The sequence below is a fragment of the Daktulosphaira vitifoliae genome, unplaced genomic scaffold, assembly GCF_025091365.1.
Source record: "Daktulosphaira vitifoliae isolate Bord-2020 unplaced genomic scaffold, ASM2509136v1 Scaffold_1, whole genome shotgun sequence".
NCBI lineage: Eukaryota > Metazoa > Arthropoda > Insecta > Hemiptera > Phylloxeridae > Daktulosphaira > Daktulosphaira vitifoliae.
The window spans coordinates 64,172,946-64,188,251 of record NW_026099572.1 but is presented as its reverse complement, the minus strand read 5'-3'; the positions used below and the strand labels follow the sequence as shown (position 1 = coordinate 64,188,251).

The window sequence follows — 15,306 nt, the reverse complement described above, 5'->3', positions numbered from 1 at the left end:
AATATATCATATAACTAATTCAAATTTTTATTTCAATAATAATTAATATCGCATTTATTACTTTACACTAAATCATGAATAGTCATAAAGTATACAAATTTACTTGTATATTATTACATATATATATATATATTTGTATTATTATAATATATGTACAAAAAGTCAGTATGAAAAAAGTCAATGTACTATGTACATCCACAAGTCGACACTATAGGCTAAGGCTAAGTTATATTTTTTATACGAATTTGAAGATTTAACATTATTCTAAGTATCAGTTCAGTAACAATTAAATTAAATATACGTTATCTCACTACATGACGTACATCACATGATTTTTAGGGTTCTATACATAGTTTCGAGTACTAAAATTATTAAAATTTATATTAACTGTATGCAAATAATTAAAAATTACTAAAAATGAACCAAACATAAAAAACGTCATTTACGTATTTGTCACAAATAATAATTATTATAGAAACAAAGAATTCGTTGTCACTACCTATAATACACTAAATCAATAGGCGCAACAGTTTTTCTTTGTATAAAATTAACATTATGTGATAAATTACTTAACATAGCCTTAAGACTGTAGCAGACATGTTCTTTATTATATGGTAACGTTATAATTATTATTTTAGGCGTATAATAAATATCATAGTAAAGTAGTAATAATAATAATATCATAAAAATAATAATAAAACAAAAAATAAAATAAATAAACAATTGCACAAAAAATAACAATATGTATAGTATTATGTACATATGTAAAATATATTTACAACATTTTTTTTAAAATAAAAAAGCAAGTCCAAGAACTATTGTTATCCTTTTTCCCAATCATTAATTGATTGTTTTATTTTTAGAAATTTCCATAAATAAAGAATAAACATAGTATTTTCATTTTAATATGTTGATATTACAATAGTTTTTAGAGACTTTTTTAAAGATCCAGTACGTTTCCCTGAGTGTACCAATATAAAAATATATATGATTGATTTCTCGAAAATTGAACCAAATAACTCCTAATGTTTATTTTAAAATTTGATTAAATGACTAGATATCTTATAAAACATTTTTCAATTATTTTGAATAAATTACTACCCAAAAAGAATTGAATAATTTTCAGTAAAGTTTGTGTGTATTTTGGACGGATATTGAGCAATTAAAAAAAATCTATTACTTATCAACAGAAAAGAAAGTTCAGAGAAAAAAATCACTAAAAATAAGAGTGAATTATCACGTTTTCGTCCTTAATTAAATGTAGCATATAGAAACTTAATAAGTATACATTTTCATGATTATGTAATTATCACGGGTTGCTTATTATTCTTTTTCGTCCTTATTCTTTCGATAGTGAGTGCGGTGGTTTCTTTTTCGACGGTTTGGAGTTTTATGAAACCGAACATTACCAGGATCATCGGCTAATTGTGGTCGACGTCCTGTAACATCGTGTATGTCTTGCCCCTCATATCCATCCACGCGACCACGATTTATTAGCTCTTCTTTTTCTTCAGTATTCCATTCTGCTCTAGCTCCTTTTGATCCAGCAGCTACTAAAGCTCTTTCTGACTCCCATGCTCGTTCTACTGCTCTTTTATGTGCGTGTTTCAATAACCGATGTCGTTCTTGTTGATGATCAGTACCATATCGGATTGATATGAGTGCCTCAGCACTTAAAAGCCTCAATTCTTTTCCGTCAGCTGTCTCATGAGTAGAAACATTAAACATTCCACCTAACCGTTTCAACTCTTCCATATCATCATTTTGTTTAAGTGCATTATCCTATTAAAATAATTTTAAAAATTTAGTATACAAAATAGAAAAAATAGTCATCAATAATACTAAATTATGTAATTTTACCTTAACAAAATAGAAAAGATCTTTATCGTGTTGTTCAAAATGTAAATCCAAGAAAAATGAGCCATTGAAAACCGATGTCACAACATCTTGTACAACACTATTATCACTATCTACGACAGATACGATAGCCAAACCTTCATTATTTCGTGATATAAGTACACCTTCACCGAATATTGATCTTTGGTAAGCAACTCTAGGAAGTAAATTTCTTGTTTGAGTCTCCATTTTCAATAAGGGTTCAGGTATAAATCCAAATTCACTAAATAATGACATTTCCTAAAATAAAATATCAAATTAATTAATATATATGTATAATTTAACACATGAATATTTAAATATATTTAAGTAGAATGTATTTTTGATTGATAAATACCTTTTCAACGATACATTGAAGTCCGGACACCACATTAAATCCTGGTGCTAGTTGAAGAGAAGAAACTTTGCCATTTGGCTGGTGTAATTGCCGTCTAGTATATGATGAACCAATCATTTTTTCGATATCATAACCATAAAGTTTTAGCCAACTATTTAAATCTATTTATAACATAAATATGTTTAGTTATATAATAAGTAGACAATTTATTTATTTATAGAACAAAAATAATTAGAAAACTATCATACCAGTCATATAGTTGATGTTTTGGTCATTACTGAAACTGATTGGATCATTGTTCTTAAATCTATAAATGAATATATCTGTTGGATAGCTAAGTTTAGAAGACAGCTGCTCCCAATCAGGCGTAATCCATTGTCCAACAGATGGGTCATACCATTTATGATCTAAATAAATGAGACGTGTATGTGGATCTAATATTCCACCATGGAAATCAACAGGAACGTAAAAGTCAGGATGACTATCTTTTCTAAGCTGCCCAAATGGAGTTCTTTGAATTTCTTTTACTAAATTTCCAGAGACATCAAATATTGCCACTGGAGATCCAGTTTGATCAGTAGCAACAAAATATCTTTGTTCTGGTGAGTCAATAGCAATTAAAATATCATGATCATCGTACAGGAAATGTAAAGTTCGACCTGAACCCGGGTAGTGTACGGCTGTTATTAAATTCGATCTTTGTGGATCGGTATAAAGGAATTGTGTCACATTTTCGCCTGCATTATGAATACCTAATAACCTCTTCTTATGATCATAATAATATGAAACACTAAAGCGATCACTTTCCGTAGCATCACTTAGTAATCCCATATCATTGTAGTTTAAATGAGTTTCTCCTCTCTTGGACACAAACCCTCGAGCATCATAACTGTACAATTGAACATCAGCAACCTAATTCAAATATATTACAATTAAGGTTAACATTTTTTTTTTATTACTAATATAACAATTCTATTAACTATAATTAGGATAATAATAAATCTATTTCTTACCTGTACTACCCTGTCTCCAACGTCATATCCTAAAGTTAATTTTTGTCCATGATCCATTACACCAATAATGTTACCATTTTCATCGTAAATATACTTCCAATCACTACTTCCAGCTACTTCGAATAAATGTCCATCAGCACTATATGTCATGCTATTTTGAATTTTTAAACGGCCCAAAATAATCTTTTGAGAAGAAATTCTATTTCTCACATCATATTCTAATTCCATTCTGTATACATCATTGGCTTTAATGTTAATAACAACAGACTTTAGTCTTCCATGGTTATCATACTCCGAAATAGAAAAATATTGCTTAGCCGTATCATGAATAACTGATTTATTAAAAGTATTTTTGTATATTCTTAAGTCACTTATACTTTCTAAAGTACCCATATTTTGATTATACTTCAATTTAAGCTGAGATAGCTCTTTGTTTCCAATAGTCACGTCAACAGCCGTAACTCTAGCATTACCATCGACTTGATATTTTAGGTGGGTATTGTGAAGTCCACATTTAGCACTGTATAAGTAACGTTCATCTTTTATTATACCCAGATGGTATCGGATTTCGTGTTTCAATTCAAAGCCTGGTTCTACTACATTAATGTTTTTCACTAAATTAGTATTAGTCTGGTATGCATAATGTATTGAAATCAAACCTAGTAAAATCAAAAATAAAATATTATTTCAGTGATTATCAATTTATGAGAAAGCAACTATTAATTATATTTAATTAACATTAAATATGAAATATATATGTGTATATATATTAAATTTACAAACCAGCTATAATAATTTCGATATTTCCATGTTGATCATACAAATAGGATACACGGCCTGATTGGTGTGGATAGATTTTAGCTAGGATATTTCCATTGTCATCATATCGTAATTCATAAGGATGTGGACTGATTGGTGAATGATATTGATATTTGTAGAATCCAAGAGATGTTTGAATCGAAAACGCATGAATGTGTCCTCTGGGGGTTGTTAGTGATTGTAATGCACCAGATTCGTCGTACTGAAGTAAGTAATCACTTCCCCTGGGCGTGGTCACTTTCAATGGCTATAAAATAAAATAGCTTAACACTCTCATATAAAAATTCACGTAATTTTATAAATTTACCAAGCTGCTGAACATGTCTTTAAAAACATACAAAGTAGACTTGCCATCGGCATAACGTATTTCAGCTAATCTTCCAGCTCTGTCATAACCATATATTTCTTTTAAATCACCCCACCGCCATACGCTAAGTCTACTGAATCGATCATAAGTGAGTTCAACTTCAGAGTACACCTTACTCCTATCAAAATATTAAATTTTAAGGTTATATAATAATTGTTGTTAAAAAATATTACCTTGGTCCCCATTTGACAGGTCGTCCAGTGACATCATACGTAATATTTAAAAGTTCAATATGATCTTCCATAAATGCACCCACTGTACTACTTTCTCTATCAAATTCTAAAGAAACTATATTTTCTCCATTAATGCGCAATTTTTTTCCAACTTGTGCAACAGATTTGGCTAGAATAATATATTAAAAATAATTATCAAATTTTATGTAATGAGAGGTAAAATATTAAATTACCTTCACCGGGCTTAAGTTTTCCGCCAGATTTCCCTCTTAAGTAATATCTCCATTCAAATCTATTTGCTAGATCAGATCCAATTTCAGTTTTCAGTTTTCCAGGCACTGGATAACTCTCAGCCAATACTGAATCAGCTTCCATTAAAACTGCATAAGGTACCGATTCAATTGTCACTCTATTACCCCATGATGTTTCTGATATAATGTCTCCTTCGCTGGTGATAGATGTATGTTTCTCCGAACCGCCTAATTTTGTTTCTACAGAAGTTCCTTTAATTAACATTGTTGATGGCTGATTATCATCATTGGAAATTTTCACAGAAGCGCCTTTTACACTAAGATCAAATGCTAAACGAATTAGTTTTCCTGTTGGTGTAACTGCTCCAATTAATCGCCCAAAGTCATCATAAGTATACACATAACCTCTACCAGCTGAATCCAATTTTGATCTCAGTAAACCCGATGGGCCATAATAATCAAATGTTATGTTGAAATTGTCTGGTGTATTTACTTCACTCAAGAGCTTCATACGAGACATTCTTAAACGACACTTTTGACCTTTAGTATTTTCAATAGAGTTGACTTGTTGTGCGTGATCTCTTAATAAAAATACTTTGTTTCCAGCTGCATCAGTTACTGAACTAAGTTTTCCACTACTAGTAAATTGATTATACGTAAATTGGTAACTAGTTTCGCCAGTGAGAATATTTCGTGTTGCTATATGTTGACCAAAACGGTTAAATACATATAGCTCTTGAGTAGTTGGTGAATATACTTCGTATTCTCGAGTTGGTGTTGCTTCAGGAGATCGTGACATGATAGATCTTATTCTAAATTTGTAAAAGAAATTAGCTTATGCTGCAATGTTTAAATAAATAAATTTACCTATAATTAGCTTGATCAGCCACATGTACAACTCCATCAGGTGACACAGTAATCGAAGAAATCGTATTGAATTTTGCAGTTGCAGCTAGAAAATGATCTTCTTCAAAACAATCACATCCACGGTCCAAACAGTTACATTTAGATTCGGCACCAGCAAAACGAGCAATTTTTCCTTCAGTGCCTATCATTATAAAAATTTAATTAACCAATATTTATAATTTTTCAAGTTTAAAGCTACATTTATTTTAAGTGTTATTTACATAATGACTGAAATTTTATAAAAAAAAAAAATTTTAGTCATATATTTTTATTTTTAGTCAATTTAAAATTTTATAAAATTAATTTTTTCTGGACAAATAATCTTGAATTTTCATTCTATACTATATAAATTATATATTTCGGAATTTATTTGATAAAATTTAATTTTTTTATAATTATAAACTAAAATTTTTAATAAATTTTAAATCTAATAAAATATTTGTAAACATATATATTTAATTTTTAAAAAAACTTACTGATAACTCGAATCCTATTAGTTCTTTGAGAGTCTGACTCTGCAACGAACAAATTACCATTTGGAGCGAATGCTATACTTTGTGGCATTACTAATGCTGTTTGTATAGCTAATTCTTGATCGGTATTTATCCCAGTTCGCCCGATCGGTGGACAATGAATGGGTCTACCAGCGATAACTTTTAATCGATTATCAGTAGTCAATTTCATTACCATATGATCATCGATTATATGTAGAGTATTATCTAAAGGATTAATACTCAAGTCCGTTGGCCATCTTAAATGTACTTCACCGGTGTTTAAAGTTCCTTCACATGGTATAGGCTTCCAATGAGATTTATGCATATGATTGCCAATTATAGTGGATACCAAGCCATCTTTATCAACCATTCGTATATTGGTGCCATCAGCAAAATATAGAATATTATCAGAAGATATTGCAACACCTAAAATTGAAAAATAATATTTATTTATAAAATTTATTTAATTAAAACTATTTAATAAGTACCTTTTGGATAAGCTAGTTTAGCATCTCTTGCCAGAGCACCATCACCACAATGCGCTTCATCACCGGGAAGACATCTTTCACCAGACCCAACTGCTGGTTCCCAGTTATTATCAGGATTAGAAAAGTTATTTGGATTTTTAACCTTCAGAATTTGATGACTTTCTGGGTCAGAAATATACAAAGATCCATCTAATGGACTAACAGCTATATGATAGCGGTAAGATACTCTAGTGACACTAAAAAACACAACAAATTAATTAAAAACTGTTTTTTTTTAAATATATTTTTGTTAAACTTTACTTTAATCGGACTACAGTCTTAACAGTTCCATCTGTCATGATTCTTCGTATTAAGTTAAAATCACCAACATAAATAGAGCCATCAGGAGCTGCTGCAACAGCTACTGGCGCTAATAAACGTTGTTTGAGTCCACTATCACCGTCACAATCTGTACATTCGAGAGGTCTTTGATGCCCATCACCCATAGATGTCATAATAATTCTTGGTTTTTGTTTGAGATAAATGTTTGATCCATCGCCTTTTTGTAATATTCCTTCATGGAAGTTATAACGATGATGTATATCCAAGTTCCAAGAGCCAACTTCTGATATACTCATATCATTTCCACTAAGCTTAGTAGTTTGTACGTCCCACACAATGTTTTTACAATCCGTATATTCATAACCAACTTTTACTGAAGCCGTTGTCACTCCATAGACATTTTGTCTGTACACATTTAATCTATTCCAAGCATATGTATATTTAATCACTGGATCTGCTTCAAATGTTTTTTCAAATAATATTCCTTCAATAGTTATTCTCAAATGAATAAGTTTTAAAGTGTGTGGAATAATTTCTGGCGTTAATTGTAGCTGAATAGTAGACAAATAACCTGCTGATCGAGAACTATGATAAACTAGATTCAATCCTGTCCCGGGAATCTGGAAACTTTCTTGTACTACCTATAGTTTTAAAAAATTAATAATAATTAAAATTGATAATTCTTAAGTATATATGTACATGTTTTTAAAATTTATGCACACGCACCTGAGACTCTGCTAATACGGCACTTTTATCTGACCAAGACCCTTGAAATCCATGTTTCCACGATGCTAGTACTACAGGTTTCATTTGATCGTAGTCATGTGCTTTACATGGTTGTCCACCAGATTGGATTCCCTTATCATCACTTAAAGTCATTGTAATTGTCTCAATGATGACAATCTAAAAGTATAAAAAGTTACGTAATTAATCTAAAATTCTATTGAAGTAACTCATTTAAATAGAAAAAAAAATGTTAGTAATGCATACTTCATTCCAAGGAACATTGACAATTTGACTTTGTGCTTTAAAGGGACTTCTTCCAAACTGTAAAGTTACAGCTCCACCTCCATTTACTAATAAATCAAACCACCCATCTTCTCGAGTGAGTGTGAAGCCTTCAGGTGCAATATTTGTGCTTACTCGTACACCCATTAGTCCCATTCCAGTAGAAGTAACAACTCGTCCACGGATAACTGCAGATCGGCTATATAAAAAAAAATTATTTAATCATAAAAATTCATGATTTTACGAAAAAAAATTCAATCTAATTTACTGCTTTGGACGTGCTATGCGTAAAAAATAATATAAACGTAAAAATTAATAAAATCTAATCAATTAGTGGGACAAACTAAAATAATAACAGTACCAGCAAAAAGTGAGTTAAATTAAATTTTTTTTGTAAAAGTGTTTTGAATTTAAAATATTTTTTAATAGACTATGTTTAATTTAGTTTTAATTCAAAGCTTAGATGGTATTTTATTTTATTTCTACTATAATATTATTCCCGCCAAAATGTATAAATTATTTTTACATCGTTTTAAATATCTGAAATCATATATAAAGACTTAATTGATGCTTCAAACAATTTATCAAGTAATGTGTTATTGTACACATTTTATATACTTAAATTATATAACTAATACAGCTAATGAAAGAATAAAGCATTTGACGAGTACACAATACACATGTTTAAGGATTGAAGCACATAGGTCATGCATGCATAAGCGATTTTCACCTAATTTTATAGCAATTGAGTATGCAGTTTTTTTTATTGAAAACCAGCATACAACGTGCTAATAATATAATAATTATATTTTTTATTTGCATTAAAATAATGTAATAACCCGAAATTATTTAATTTTTAAAAACAACTGCTATGTATTACTAAGCGAAGTATTTAGGATAAAATGTAAGAGCTGAATAACATAAAACACCCGAAAGTAAACAAAAGAAATTTGTTTTCCTTCAAAATAATACAAAACAAAAACATTCTGGACAAACAATGGCCATTTCTTACCTCGTATTGAAGTGGCTCCAGAAAACGCTGGAAACAACATAATATTCGAAAGAAAGCGTTAGGCTCGGTTTTTTAAAGTAAATAAAAATAATTTTATTTTTGTTAATATTGTTTTATTTAATGCAAAAGTTAACATCATATTTAATTTTTATTAGATACTATACAATAAGCATAGGTACACATAAAGCTGCTTGGAAGGCATTATTAAAAATAACAAGTGCTTTTACAACGTTTCACAACATTTTTAATACTATAAAAAAAAGTATAATTCTATTGATTTAATTTTTAAATTACTATTTTACTATTAAATTAAATAATTTGAATGCATTTTCAACGATTTTCTAAATAGAAAAATAATTTAAATATTTTATCATAAAGTTTACATTTTGCTCACAAAATCATAATAATATTACGAACCATAATTTTTAAAAATGCTGTAAAACTTTGTTTGAGACATTTGATACATAAATTGGAACGTAAAGGAGAGGAAAATTTTTCACATGGGCACAACGCAGTATTAGTAGAAAGATTCAAGACAGAAACATTGAAGGTAACACCATACACATTAACACATTCATCACTTAATAAAATATTTTTTTCAAAACTATTATACAACTTTGTATTTTTGAAGGTGTACCTATATTTTAGTATTTCTATTTTATGGTAGTATACATACAGAAGAAGTCAATATTTTTTGACAAATAATACTCTTAAATAATTACATTTTTTTTTTTATTAAAATTTAAACAAAATAAGAAATGTTTAAACTATACTTAGTAAATTTATAATTATTGAGAATCATAAAGAAAATTTGTAGAGTATCAAAGTTATTTTTACTATCAAAATATTCTGACTCATTCTGTACAAAAAAATTATTTAAGGTTTTTCTCTAAATATTATATAACTATTCATTAATATTAATATAAATATTAACGAATATTTTATACCAATGCCTATTATTATACCATATTTAAATAATAATGTCTAATATTCTGATTGATACACATTTATATAGTGATTTTTTTTTTTTTTTTAATAAATTAACTTAAGTTATTACCTTTCGTTGAAATTGTCTGATCGAGCATAGTTTTGAAGACTACCTTCCTCGATAAGGAATTTAGTACGTTCAAAGAACGACGCTGTTATGGCTGGTGGTTGTTTGCGTAAAAGTATATCGATAGGTTTCGGAGAAGAAACGCAATGCTGACTGCTGCGACACATATGATTTAAACAACATTCAGGATCCTCACAATCCATAAGACCATCTAATAACAAGTTTAAAATTACATTGTTGAACATCTTTTTAAATAGATATTCTTAATTACTTAGGGTAATTATTTTACTAACCTTTGTCATTATCAATATTATCATTACAATCACGTTCCAACTGAGTATTACAGTCTAATCCATCCCACCCATCCATGCACTTACATTGCCATACATTATCACCGTTAACTCGACATTGACCATGTCCAGAACATCCATTTGGACATCCTTCCAATGTACAATGTTTTCCATTCCAGCCAGTTACACATAAACATGTACCATTTTTACATTGACCATGTTCATTACAACGACTATCGCATAATTTCATGTTGCAGTACTGTCCAGACCAACCAACATCGCAAGCGCAAGTTTCACCAACACAATGGCCATGAACTCCACAATCCAAATCACAAATTTCTACATAAATTGCAAAATGTTAACTTTTGATGCATTATTAAATAAAATTTTAAATAGCTTACCTTTAGAGCAATCATCGCCTGACCATAAAGGTTCACACTGACATGCTTGTGATTCCAAGTTAAAAGTACCATGACCAGAACAATCAGGTAAACATTGGATTGCATCTTTATCCATTTCATCGCAGTTTACACCTTTCCAGCCTTTTTTACAGATGCAGGTTCCCTCTACACAAACACCATGTCCGCTGCAGTTGGGATTCGGACAATCAACTAGAAATTTATAAAATTATAATAAATTAAAAACTAAAAACACCAAAACACTTACTTTCTGAACAAAATTTTCCTTTAAAGCCTAGAGCACACATGCATTTCCCATTTGTGCAATAACCATGACCATTGCAATCAGGCATTTCACATTCATCATGCCTCATGTTACATTCTTTTCCTTTCCAACCTGGATTACACTGACATTCTCCATTTATGTATTCACCTCTTTGACTACACAATACTGGACATACACCTATACATGCGAAAATTGAATGTTTTATAGTGTTCTTATTTATAAAATCATTATAATAGGGTAGATTGCTATTTATTTCTCATGTAAGTGAATATGAATAATCAATTAAATTTAATCGATATTTTTTGTACTATAAAAACATATACTTGACCCCATTTTACTCGTTTTATTATAAGAAATCAGATACACGCTTTTTAGTTGAGTTAGTGATTTTCAATAAAAATTCCTCCAACAATATTTTATGTAAGAGTATATTCGATAATTGTAATAAGTGTTACTATTAAAACTTACTGTCACTACAGTCATCTCCACCAAACCCAGGATTACATTGACAATGACCAAGTAAGCATTCGCCTTTTCCACTACACCCATTTGGGCAACTCAAAGTCATATCTTGCGATACAACAGCTGAGAAAGTGACCATAGTTAGATCACCATCATCATTGTACATTGACAAAAACCAATGACCAGGCTCCAGATAATGAGTCACTTCTTTTTTTATGCTTGGCTAGATAACAAGAATAAATATTTTAACCAAGTATTTATATTTATACCAACCAATATATTTTAAATTTATTATTAATTTATGTAAGAAATTAAAAATAAGTAGGTATATGAGTATTCTATGTATTTTATTTTATTTTTAAATTGATATACATTTATTAAAATTTATTTAATACAAACGATTAATTTTTTTGTTAGATATGTAATTATAAGATTAAAAGATTTCGTGAATATTTTTGACTTAATATATAATTATGTTAGTATAATAATTTTATAAATATTAAGAGAATTTACTTACATGTGTGGATCTAGCTTGACGAGATTTAAATCCATTGAGAACTTCTAAAATTTCATATTGTGTATGAGTAGGCAACGCATTTCGACGTCCATATACTGCAATACTAGCACCCCTAGGGAAATTGTATTCAAATCTAACATATGCAGCTCGTGGATGATAAAATTGCACATTCCAGTAGCCGTAGGGTGATATTTCACCTTCAGATTTTTCTCCTAAAGCAATCTGAGCAAATGTAGTACCATCTGGTGGAGAAGTCCTAACGGGGAATAATTTTGACCCTGTTTCGCCAAATATTTTCATTAGTTATATTTTTTAATATCGAACAACGTAATGAAACTGTAACACTCAAACTTACATCATTTTAATTTTATAAGACATGTTTTTTTTTAACTCGAGTGTTATAGCTTGAATTTTAATTATAATGATCACATTTATTTGATTCATCTAGTTACAAAAGTACGTATGTACAAAAAAAATATTTTTTTCGTATTTTGCTTATTCTTGACGAATAGTTTAGAAATAGAGATAAGAAAAATAAAAATAAAGAAAACAAATATTTTTAATTATTTTTTCTTTTGAAACTAGACAATTCATTTAATTTAGAAAAAAATTGTCAACATATTACTTATTACCACACTATAACCATAAATTTTAGAATAAAAAAATATAATATATATATATATTATTATTATTTTAATAATCTTATGTTTTTAGTGTATATCTTTTGGTATTTTATAAAATATAATTCATGCAAAATTAAGCTTTATTGTATCTAAATTATTAATACTTAATTACTGTTTAAACAACTTGAAGCAACTACATAATTTAAATTTTCTAGTAACATAAATAAATATTAAAACAGTAAAATAATAAGAATTTAAAATATTCCATTCAAGCATAATATTAAGTGAGATATTTACTACCAACAAACATAAATAAAAAATCAAACACCTTTTAGCAAAATAACTACAATTTAAACATTGCTTTGCAATAGGTTGGAGTAACTTTGTAGAGTATTTTTCTTTGACGTCACTGTAGTTAATTAGATGAATAGAAAATATCGATTGTAACCTTACCTGGATCGCAAAAAAGCAAAATTGGAGGAGAACAAGACACAGTATCATCAGTTTTTTCTGTAGATATTGATGCTTCTGTAGTTGACCATGTAGTCCAAGATAAGGTATCGTTAATCCAAATAGTATCACTGAACAAAGACGGAGAGGAAGAAGTAGCTATTGTGACACTACTATATCCGTCGTCTTCCTTATCCATACAAGGACAAACACACTCACATTCAGAACCAGTTGCTTTATTCAATGGCTGAGGTAGTAGAGTATTAGTTTCAGATAGCGCTTTATTAGCTGATAAGTATTCATTTTGATCAAGCTCATGATTACCTCCTGGTAATGATAAAGACACCGAGTATACAGGGCTCCTGGATGGATCATCAGAAGCAATTGTTAAGTTAACTCGAATTCGATGTTCAAGATCTAGTGGTACAATATCTACAATAGATTGCTCTGAATCTTCTAAATTTTGTACATCAGGTTCCTTTCGATAAACTATGACGTCGGCAATTTGTCTTTTTCGATGTCGAGGCAGTAAAGGACGTCGTTGGTTTCTATTAATTCTTCTACCTTTAGCAGCGAGAACGTCATACATTTGTTTAGGGAGAGCATTATTAGGCCGTGCACCAAGCATATGGTCATAATTATTATCTACTACTGCTAAGCCATCACCAATAAAATCACTACTAACAGCACTGTTATTCTCGTTAGAACCACCATCATCATTATTATCATGCAAACTGCGTTTATTACGAGAATGATATAATTGATTAGATCGCCACCTACCTGTATTATCAGTCGATTTGCTATTGTTCAATTGTTTCGGTACAGTTATAGAATCACTTCCATTTTCATCGACAAATACAGAACAAGATGTTGAACCCTGGTATGACAGTCGTAACATATTTGATGCTGGAATATTATTAGACAATATAAATATTTTAACTTAAATTTATCACATTATTTTCAAATTACAGTTTTATTTTCGTTTTATAAGTTGGTGTGTCAAAAGTCAACTAAGCATAAACTTACTTGTTATATAAGTTAGAGCCACTGCCATTAGTAGGCAAACTATAATTAAAACAATGGACGTACACTTCCACGAACACCGTGATGCAAATCCTTTTTGGAATTGAAATCGGGATGCAGATGAAAAATGATGTGATGATGTCGGTCGCCTAAGATTATTCCTAACCGGAAGTACTGGCATTCCTATACCATATCCTAAGGAGCACCTAAAATAAAAAATATATATATTTACCTATTTATTAAATTGTATAACTTTAAAATATTTAGTAAACAATAGTACAATAATATTAGTAAAAATAGTATTTATATTTCGATTTATGTCTTTAAATATTTTTTAAGTTTATCCCTTATCCTTTATAAGGTTGTAAACTTAATATTTTTAATATGTCGCATATATTAAACTGACTCGTATAATAAGAAATGATCCAAATTAAAAAATACCTGGTCGATTACAACTTTTGAATCAATATTTTGGAGGTTATTAAAACTTTAATAAATTGAGAGAGGGTGACGTGCAGGTTAGGTTGTTTTTATCATTAACTATTTCTCTGCTGCGCTATTCTTCCCACACAATTATAAAAGTTGTCATTACTCTTAAATTAGTGATTAAAAAGTTGTTTAGACTAACAATTTTCTTCATTATACTACTTTTTAAATTTAACATAGTTAAATGTGTATATTTCCACTTAAAAAAACCCAGCACAGGGGGGTCGCGGCACAGTGGTGACGTGGTATAGATGGATCAAGTATAATGATATCTGACAGTGATTAAAATCACTATCAAAAAAAAACGCTTCGATGCAAATCTTTAGATAGTGTTTAATTTTAAAAAATTGGTGGACTATTCCAAAAGCTACATTATCTGCTAGTTCATTATTAATATCCTAATTAAGATAAAGTATGTAGAATGAAAAAGGGATTATTAAAAAATATTATTTCTCATAAAAAAATAATGTTGATCCATACACTTTTCAATATGTCATAGCATTATAAAGTTAAAAATTTAAAAAATAAAATCGAGAATTTTCACACAATAATAGCATTCGGTAGCCATTTTCACCGTGAAGATAAAATAAAGTTCGAAATTTTTTTTTCGCATAATAAAGTAAATTACATTA

At 29.3% G+C, this 15,306-nt stretch overlaps 1 protein-coding gene across 5 annotated transcripts in view; it reads right to left on the bottom strand.

Annotated features, from left to right (window-relative positions):
- Positions 1-11: 11 nt before the first annotated feature.
- LOC126896589 (teneurin-m) overlaps positions 12-15,306 on the bottom strand; it is a 155,457-nt gene continuing 140,162 nt past the window's right edge. For 3 of the 5 annotated variants that reach the window (XM_050669513.1, XM_050669511.1, XM_050669512.1), the window contains 24 exons: positions 14,192-14,394; positions 13,169-14,071; positions 12,093-12,370; positions 11,582-11,798; positions 11,096-11,290; positions 10,831-11,040; positions 10,433-10,768; positions 10,143-10,350; positions 9,086-9,112; positions 8,056-8,272; positions 7,792-7,968; positions 7,045-7,706; positions 6,745-6,980; positions 6,239-6,682; positions 5,724-5,904; positions 4,839-5,668; positions 4,606-4,774; positions 4,373-4,550; positions 4,030-4,312; positions 3,247-3,905; positions 2,482-3,145; positions 2,234-2,394; positions 1,861-2,136; positions 12-1,782 (listed from right to left, as the gene is read on the bottom strand). In XM_050669513.1, the coding sequence (XP_050525470.1) occupies positions 1,324-1,782; positions 1,861-2,136; positions 2,234-2,394; positions 2,482-3,145; positions 3,247-3,905; positions 4,030-4,312; positions 4,373-4,550; positions 4,606-4,774; positions 4,839-5,668; positions 5,724-5,904; positions 6,239-6,682; positions 6,745-6,980; positions 7,045-7,706; positions 7,792-7,968; positions 8,056-8,272; positions 9,086-9,112; positions 10,143-10,350; positions 10,433-10,768; positions 10,831-11,040; positions 11,096-11,290; positions 11,582-11,798; positions 12,093-12,370; positions 13,169-14,071; positions 14,192-14,394 (8,173 nt within the window). In that variant the 3' untranslated portion in view covers positions 12-1,323. The remainder of the gene's footprint in view (positions 1,783-1,860; positions 2,137-2,233; positions 2,395-2,481; positions 3,146-3,246; positions 3,906-4,029; positions 4,313-4,372; positions 4,551-4,605; positions 4,775-4,838; positions 5,669-5,723; positions 5,905-6,238; positions 6,683-6,744; positions 6,981-7,044; positions 7,707-7,791; positions 7,969-8,055; positions 8,273-9,085; positions 9,113-10,142; positions 10,351-10,432; positions 10,769-10,830; positions 11,041-11,095; positions 11,291-11,581; positions 11,799-12,092; positions 12,371-13,168; positions 14,072-14,191; positions 14,395-15,306) is intronic. The other 2 variants (XM_050669514.1, XM_050669515.1) reach the window with 2 other exon arrangements.